Source organism: Miscanthus floridulus, chromosome 15, assembly GCF_019320115.1.
Source record: "Miscanthus floridulus cultivar M001 chromosome 15, ASM1932011v1, whole genome shotgun sequence".
NCBI lineage: Eukaryota > Viridiplantae > Streptophyta > Magnoliopsida > Poales > Poaceae > Miscanthus > Miscanthus floridulus.
In genome coordinates, this window is record NC_089594.1 from 10,149,180 (window position 1) to 10,158,792 (window position 9,613).

Here is a 9,613-nt window from a genome sequence, read left to right on the forward strand (position 1 = left end):
GGTCCCAGTGGAGAGCAATCGACAGAGAATTCCCAGAGTTTGCAAATGATGCAAGAAACTTATGGTTTGCTTTAAGTACAGATGGTATCAATCCTTTTGGAGAGCAGAACAGTAGTCATAGCACTTGGCCTATTACTCTAAGTATCTACAACCTTCCTCCTTGGTTATGCATGAAGCGAAAGTTCATTATGATGCCTGTGCTCATCCAAGGCCCGAAGCAACCTGGCAATGACATCGATGTGTACCTGAGACCACTTATTGACGAACTTGTCATTTTGTGAAATAAAGAAGGTGTACGTGTGTGGGATGAGTACAAACAGGAACACTTTGATCTGCGAGCATTGTTGTTCGTAACAATCAATGATTGGCCTGCTCTAAGTAATCTTTCAGGACAGTCAAACAAGGGATATAATGCATGCACACACTGCTTTGGTGATATTAGAGGTGTATTCTTGAAAAAATGTCGAAAGGTCATGTACCTTGGCCATCGTCGATTTCTTTCTGCAAATCACCCCGTAAGAAAGAAAGGCAAGCATTTTAAAGGGAAGGCAGATCACCTGACCAAGCCTCACAACCGAACCGGTGAGGATGTACACGATATGGTCAATGATGTGAAAGTCATCTTTGGAAAAGGACATGGCAGCCAACCTATTCCGAACAACGCTAACGGTCACGCACCCATGTGGAAGAAGAAGTCCATATTTTGGGACCTACCCTATTAGCAAGTCCTAGAGGTCTGCAGCTCGATCGACGTGATGCACCTGATGAAGAATCTTTGTGTGAACCTGCTAGGCTTCATGGGTGTGTATGGAAAGCCTAAGGACACATTTGAAGCACGACAGGACCTGTGTTGTTTGAGAGAAAGAGACAACCTGCATCCAGAGAAGACAGATGATGGACGCCATTACTTACCTCCTGCTAGCTACACTCTAAGCAAAGAGGAGAAGGAAATCATGTTTGAATGCTTAAACAACATCAAAGTACCATCTAGATTCTCCTCAAATATAAAGGGTATTATAAATGTGCCAGAGAAGAAATTCTATAACTTAAAGTCCCATGACTGTCACGTTCTCATGACGCAATTACTTCTAGTTGCATTAAGAGGAATTCTACCTCCAAATGTACGTCTAGCCACCGTGAAGCTATGTGCATTCCTCAATGCAATTTCTCAGAAGGCAATTGATCCAACTGATCTAGCTAAACTATAGAATGATGTGGTTCAATGTCTCGTCAGCTTTGAGTTGGTGTTCGCTCCTTCCTTCTTTGATATTATGACACACCTCCTAGTTCACCTAGTCAAGGAGATTTTCATTCTCGGTCATGTGTTCCTACACAACATGTTCCCCTTAGAGAGATTCATGGGAGTCCTGAAGAAATATGTTCACAACCGTGCTCGCCTAGAAGGAAGCATCGCCAAGGGCTATGGAACAGAAGAGGTCATTGAGTTCTGTGTTGACTTTATTATCGACCTTGACTCGATTGGTGTTCCTGAATCGAGACATGAGGGGAGACTAAGCGGAAAGGGGACACTAGGGAGGAAAACATATATTGGTACGGAGGATGATTATTTCAATAAAGCACACTACACAGTTCTACAGAACTCCTCTTTGGTAGATCCGTATATTGAAACACACAAGGATCTCTTACAATCCAAGTTTCTAGGGAATACTGAAGCTCGGATTACGCGTAAGCACATGGAAACTTTCGGTGGTTGGTTGCGAAAAAAATGTCAAGGTGATGAGAGCATCCATGAGCAACTGTATTTATTGGCTATGCAACCATCATGGCATATCGTAACATACAAAGGGTACGAGATAAATGGGAACATATTCTACACAGTAGCCCAAGATAAAAGGAGTACCAACCAAAACAGTGGTGTCCGCATAGATGCCACAGACCCGAATGGGAATAAGCAGACATATTATGGCCGCATAGATGAAATATGGGGACTAGAATATGCACCTACTTTGAAGATCCCATTGTTCAAGTGCCAATGGGTCAAGGTGACCGGAGGCGGGGTAACAGTAGACAATGAGTATGGAATGACAACAGTAGACCTTAGTAATATTGGGTACAAAGACGAACCATTCGTCCTTGCCAAGGATGTGAATCAGGTGTTCTATGTCAATGATATGTCTACCAAACCAAAAAGAGGGAAAAACGATAATGACTCAACCAAAGAGCCAAAGTGCCACATAGTTCTTTCAGGGAAAAGAGTCATCGTGGGAATTGAGGACAAGTCGGACATGTCAGAAGATTATGAAAAGTATGACCGAATTCTGCCCTTCAAAGTGAACAAAGACCCTAGCATCTTGGTAAATGATGAGGACACTACATGGTTATGACGCGATCATAACCAAGGGACATACATAAAGAAGAAGTTCACTGTTGTGCCCACTTGATGATATAGTGATTTAATGTAGTGTGTGTTTGATATAGTAAAGGTACTCTCGGTTGGTAACACGCACCGAGAGTAAAGGGACCTTTACTCCCAGTTGGTAATACGCACCGGGAGTAAAGGACCTTTACTCCCGGCTGGTGGCTGGCACCGGGAGTAAATCTCCCTGGTATATAACTGCCAGTGCCTGGCGCAGATCAATCCCCTCCTCTTCTTCCTCGTTGAACACCGCCGCCCTTTCTCTCTTCTTCCTCGCGCCGCAACCGATTCGTCTTCCGTGACACTAGAGCCCGCGCCTCGCCTCGTGCGGCCCTCCACCGCCGATGATGTCGCGCCGACGACCTCGTGTGGCCCTCCACCGCGCGCGCCCGTGGCCCTCCACCATGGCCGCCCGAGGTGAGTTCGTCTCTCGGCTTTCGTGGCAATGGCGTGCGGCTGTCATGGCCACTGGCCGGGTTCCAAAAACCAGTGAGAAGACAATGCTAGCAACGACGAGAGCAATCTTACCGTACCTTTCAAGCCCTTCAAGGTTCAAGCCTTCTGTTGGTAGCTAGGGAGCATGTACTAACCCATGCCGTAGATATTTAAGGGTCGCTCGCCTGGGAGCCGTCACCCACATCCTGGTAACGGTAGGTGGCCTCTCGAAGCTGTGGAGCGTGAATCATTTCCTTGAAGCACGCCATGTGCAAGTCAATAGCCTTGCCATCCAAGTGGCTGTACGGTACCTGTACGCCCGAACCTACTCCAGTGGCCCTTAATTGTTGTCTCCAGAAGTCACTGGCGAATCTCGCGATGCCTTCCGGCGGAGCTCTAAGGCTCGACCGTCGTGGACCGAGCGTGGGCTCGCCACAACCGTCGCAGACCCTGCCCTGGACAGGGTACAGGGGTTCATGGAGCAAGCGGAACTCCATCTTGCCGTAGCCATAGAGAGGATGCACAAGAGTGTCATCAGCGAGCGCGCAACGCGTATGGAGAGGATGCACAAGAGAGTCTCGTCGTCGTCAGCACACCGGCCACCGCGCCGACATGTATATATACTTCATTTGTATTCATATGCATGTATATATACATCGCGGAGCACCGCCACCCTCGTTCGCCTATGTGTTTCTATGTATACGGCGGAGCACCGCCGCCCTCGTTCACCCATGTGTACAAACATATATACGACGGAGTGGAGCACCGCCACTCTCATCACACCGCCCTCTCTCGCGGCCTAGTTGATCAACATTCATATTACGTGTCGGCATAAGATATATTGTAGTTAATAAAGTGACTATGTTTAGTTTAAGATATATGATGAATGACTACATGGTTCACATGGTACATAGGATCACAACATCACGCACCGACACCGCCCCGGCCTGCCTCACGTCGTCGTCGTCAGCACGCCGGCCCGCCTCACGTCGTCGTCGTTAGCACACCGGCCACCGCGCCGACACATATATATATACATCATTTGTATTCATATGCATGTATATATACGTCGCGGAGCGCCGCCGCCCTCGTTCGCCCATGCGTTTCTATGTATACGGCGGAGCACCACCGCCCTCGTTCACCCATGTGTACAAACATATATACGGCGGAGTGGAGCACCGCCACTCTTGTCACACCGCCCTCTCTCGTGGCCTAGTCGATCAACATTCGTATTATCATTATCGTTAACGCTAAACAATCACACCAGGGCGAATTGCGTCGGTGACTAGGGCGAACCACATTGTTGATGTCACCGACGTGGTTCGCCCTAGTCACCGACGCAATTTGCCCTCGGCCGTTTATGTATAGCCCTAATTCGCCCTATTACCGACGCAGTTCGCCCTAGTGTGGCGAATTGCGTCTGTGACCGAGGGGTAAGATTTAATAATGCATATTGTTCATAGATTTTACGCATGTAAGCAAAGATTTGACGTACTATATATTGGTTTTGTTTTTTGAAGCAAGATGGCTGACCCGAGAAACATGGATGAGGAGGAGTTGATGATGAATTTGATCAACATTGGCACTCAAGTTGCCGGCGATGATGGTGCTAAAAATAACATGCAAGAAGATGCAGATGACGGGAGTCAGTACTTAGCTCTTGAACAAAATGAGCAACAACATATTGGCCAAGTATATATTTTTTATTATTAGCTATATATATTATCATATGTCTTATGTGTGCTCATGACATTAAAAATAATGTTTATGTTTTGTAGCCCTCTGGATCGACATCAACAACTACAACGAAGAGTAAAAATGTTCGAGGTCCCAAAAAGCCATTGGAGGGCCGCTTCATCATCTCGGAGTTCAATGTGGATACAGGCGAACCGGGGGGGCCAAATAAAATGAAATTCGTGCACCACTGTGGTTACCTTGTATGGGACCGGCTCCCGATCAGTACCCACGAATGGAAGAAGAAGACCAATGCTCCTCATATCAGTTTTGTCTCCGATCATGACAAGACGTTAATTTGGAATGATGTCTTGGAACATTTCACGCTCTAAACAGATGGTTATGATGATATAATAGATGATGATGAATTGAAGGAGCGAGTTAGGGATTGGGCAACGAAGAAGATGGCCACCCAATTTCAGACTTGGAAGAAACACCTATACACGACGTATGTCAAGAAGAACATAGCACCAGATTTTACTGTCACAGGCCCGATCTCAAAGCAGAGGCCCTATTGGGATGAGTTTGTACAGTACAAGATGTCGGAAGAGGGTGTGAGTCAGGTGATAAAGAACCAACGTAATGCCCAACAGAAGACATACCACCATAACTTGGGATCAGGTGGCTACCCGACTGCCATTAAGAAGTGGAACAAAATGGAAGCAGACCTTCTTGCCAAGGGTATCACACCAGAATCACTCGAGTGGGGAGAGCGTGCAAAGAATTGGTTTTTCGCTCATGGGGGAACACTGGACCAGGAGATAGGGAAGTGCGTTTATGGCACAAGACTGCAAGAAGCAGCAGAAATATTGTTTTATGCTCAGAGAGCTACTGCTAGTGGTGCGTTCAGGCTCAATAGAGAGAAGGATGAACTGACATACGCCATCGGGACTATTGAACACGGTGGCCGAACTAGAGGCAAGGAAGTGTCTCGTGGGAGCATGGATTCCCTCAGGACAGACCTTCCTACAAAAGCCGTCAGAAAAAGAAGGAAGAAGAGGCACAGCGGCTCCAGAGGTTGGAGGAAGCGGTGCGTGAAGCACAGGAGCAGGAAAAAAACCTTGAAGCGAGAATGCAGGAGGAAATCAGAAGGCAAGTGCAAATAGCAGTGAGTGTAAGCAAGCAGACATCAGAGCCAGGAATCAACATTAGCCAATCTGTTCAGTTGAAAAGCAGCTGCGCTTCCATAGAGATACCAAATCAAGGGGACACAGGACTGTGCTTCCCTGTGGATGACATCACTGAACCTTGTACATCGTGTGAGCTACACATTCCGAAGGGGAATTCCACAATCAAGGTGGCTATCGGTCTTGTTAATCCTATCGACCGAACCAAGACACCAAGGATTCATGGGAATATAATCCAAGAAGGATATGCTACCATCTCGGTAGATAAAGCTGAAAAAGGTTTTAGTGATTTGCCTCTTGACATTCCTGGAGGTGATGGCGAGAAGACTCTCGGAGAAGCAGAGAAGACATTCATTCTATGGCGCAAGCGCTACATCATCATTCCCGGGATGTCACCTCCACCTCCTCCTGAACTACCTCACCATAGGTGCGGATGAAAACACTACATCATTAATTTATATTGGCTTAAATAATTAACAATCTGCTCATAATAATATGTCATTCCTTTTTTTGTAGCAGATCCTCCCACAACCTAAATCCAATTGTTCAATCGCTAGATCATCATAGTGCTCTATACGATGACAATGTGTTGGAAGGCAAGGCTGCATCCACACCACCTCCAAGGAGGTCTCCAACGCCACAGCCGCCACCTCCAAGGAGGTCTCCAACGTCGTTGCCACCACCTCCAAGGAGGTCTCCAACGCCTCCCCCGCCCCCGCCTACCAAGAAGTCAAGTACTAGCAAGAGGCCAGCCCCGCAAATGAAGAACCAGTCCCCGCCGGCAAAGAAAGCCACCGTGAAACCAAGGGCTATTTCCAAAATAATATCTGAAGAGAAGGAAGAAGGAACTGATGCATATAAAAAAGATATGTCTAGATTCTATGACAAACTTAAAAAGAATCAAGAAGCAAGGAGAAACCCGGAGAAACCGTACTTCTTCGTAGCTCCAGATATTCTAAGAAAAAGGGTGGCTTCTTACCAGCACTCGTAAGCCGTCCAAATCAACGTTAACGGACTATGACCGCACTCTCACCAAGTCAATTGAGGCGGCACAGAAAAAGAAGCGGACAGGGAAAGGAGTTGCTCAACTCGGACAATAAGCGCACCAATCAATCCCCCTGCTAGTTGTTGGTAATGAATATGGTTCGAATTTAGGATTAATGCATCAGGCAAACATACCTCCGGATGTCGATTTGGATCACCTTGGTGAATTTATTGATGAGACTGGTCTCGACCTTTACCAGATGTTTGGTGATGGAAACATTGAGAGTGTGGCGGAGGTTGATATTTGGAAGAAAAAATTTGTACTAGGCCAGAGTTTATACAACCCTCAAGCCTTATCTGATCTGGGGACGCAAATGTACCTACTAAACAAGTGGTACATGCAGGCGTCTACCGGTGGAGACTTCTGCGTTGGTGTCAGAATTAGAGACGAACATTGGTTCCGTGGCGATGATGTTATGTATGTTGACTTTGCAGAATTTCATCAACTATGCCACCTGACCTCTCTGGACAAAGTTATCATTAGCTGCTATTGCCTATAAGTAATAATTCTTTCGATCTATTATTAAACTCATCATATGTGTGTATATGCATATAAATTATCCTAACAAGTACTATATATATGCAGATTTACAATGACAGAGCTCAGAAAGGAAGGCTGCAATGAAATTGGTTTTGTTGATCCCCATATAGTATTCAAAGACCTAGTTACTCCAAAGACTAATTGGAAGTCTGAGTCAGAGAGTAACCTCATGAACTTCTTAGTGAACCAACGCCGCAAGAAGGATATACTCTTTCCCTACAACTTCAAGTGAGTGTTAATAATGTCGATCATCCTTAATGGCTCATATGTTGATTCTAGTTAATTAATGAGTGTTATGCGTTATATCCTATAAACACATGCAGCAATCACTGGATATTGATGGACATCGATCTGGTGAAAAGTCACTTGATAATCTATGACTCGATGAGAAAACCACAACAAGACTACCAAGATATGATAGATATTATCCAGAGGTAATTTCGGTATCTCTAGCAACTATATATACACACAAACATGATGATTAACTATATCTGATGACGTGGCAAATTTTTTATTGGGCAGTGTTTGGAAAACCTTTATTGAGAAGCAACACATGGAAAAATGCAAAGCGCCACTAAATGTAATCCCTTTGAAAGTAAGTCTCCTAAATCGCATCATCTTTATTAATTAAACATATAGCTTTCACCGGATCACCAGATTGGATGACAAATCTTTTTCTCGTAAAGTGGTGTCTGAGACAGGAACAGGGGAACAACTACTGTGGTTACTATGTTTGCAAGTTTATCAAGGTGGTCTCCCAAAGAACTCCTACAGAGAGACTCAAAGTACGTTAAAAATACACTATATATTCATTTAATTATTATTATTGATTGTGTTACTATGTCTTTATATATATATATATATATATATATATATATATGTATGTACATATATTAATTTATTTTCCTTTAATTCAAACCTGTAGGCTCGATGGTTGGAGGAAAAGGTCATACGGCAAGACCAAATCAAAGCAATTCAAGAGTCTATAGCCGGATTTTTTAATGAGCAGGCCATCGATTCCAAGGGCGAGTTCTACTTCGACCCAACACTGCCATGGAAGCCAAGCTAGAGGATGAGAGAAAACTTGTTATATCACAACAAGTGTAATGCAATCTTTTGTAATATATGCACATGAAATAATATAATGTAAAATACACATATGCATGCATGCATGTAAATATATATATGATGCATGCATGCATATATATATATATATATATATATATATATATATATATATATATATATATATATTTCTATGCTTGAATTGTGTGAATTAATATGTTCATTGTGCTTGAACCGAAACATACTATATGCGCGTATAAATGTATAATTAGCAGCGTACAATACAACTTCGAAAACCTATTTTGAAAAGAAAACAAAAAAATGAAAAGAAAAGAAAAAAGAAAAAAAACCTTTAGTCCCGGTTCGTATTACCAAACGGAACTAAAGGGTGCCGGCCATCGTGGCATGTCAGGAGGCACCTTTAGTCCCGGTTGGTGTTACCCACCGGGACTAAAGATCCCCCTTTAGTCCCGGTTCCTGACCCGGGACTAAAGAACCCCCTTTAGTCCCGGATGCTTGCTCCTGGGTGGGGAACCGGGACTAGAGGGGGTTCCCCACCGGGAGTAAAGCTCTGTTCTCTACCAGTGTCCGACACCAACACGCATGGCGGCTTCTCCGTCCCTCGCCGTGCGGCTCCGGTTGGAGTTCCGACGACGGGGAGGAGCTGGTCGAGGTCACGCTGGACCTCATCAAGGACAACAACATTGTGTTGCGGAGCGTCGAGCCGACGGCGGCGGCTCCGCCCCGCAGCACGTGATCTGCGGCCTCCGCTTCATCAGCGGCGGCAACAAGGCCAGCTACGCCTGGATCGAGGTCCAGGCCAACTTCAACCGCCTCGCGCGCGATGGCTACCTCTCCCGCGCCGACTTCCCCAAATGCATAGGTTCGCTTCAGTCCCCTCCCCCTTTCCCTTCCAGAAACCCCAGGCTTCTTCGAGCGATTAGTTCCTAACCGCATTGGAGTTTTTGGATGCAGGGATGACGGAGTCGCAGGAGTTCGCGATGGAGCTTTTCGACACGCTGAGCCGCCACCGGCAGATGCAGGTGGATAAGATCAACAAGGATGAGCTGCGTGAGATCTGGCAGCAGATCACCGACAACAGCTTCGACTCGCGCCTTCAGATTTTCTTCGACATGTAACCTCTGCAATCTGAGAACTGCTATCAAATTAGCGCTATATGAACACATCAGTTGTTCAGTTTTATTAATGTGTCTTCGTTTTTTTTCCTATATGTATATATTATCATTTTAATCAGGGTGGATAAGAACGCCATATCACGGAGGCCGAGGT

At 45.4% G+C, this 9,613-nt stretch overlaps 1 protein-coding gene across 1 annotated transcript; it reads left to right on the forward strand.

Moving 5' to 3' along the window:
* Window positions 1-8,926: 8,926 nt before the first annotated feature.
* Window positions 8,927-9,462, forward strand: LOC136506972 (respiratory burst oxidase homolog protein A-like). Its single transcript, XM_066501842.1, has 2 exons — window positions 8,927-9,206; window positions 9,299-9,462. The coding sequence occupies exons 1-2, from the start codon at window positions 8,927-8,929 to the stop codon at window positions 9,460-9,462; spliced, it is 444 nt and encodes a 147-aa protein (XP_066357939.1).
* The last annotated feature ends 151 nt before the right edge of the window (window positions 9,463-9,613 follow it).

Excerpts from the sequence above, each read along its gene's own strand:
- LOC136506972 (XM_066501842.1), top strand. The coding sequence starts at position 8,927 with ATGGCGGCTTCTCCGTCCCTCGCCGTGCGGCTCCGGTTGGAGTTCCGA. Across the intron at positions 9,207-9,298 it reads CGACTTCCCCAAATGCATAG|GGATGACGGAGTCGCAGGAG; the intron begins GTTCGCTTCAGT and ends TTTTGGATGCAG.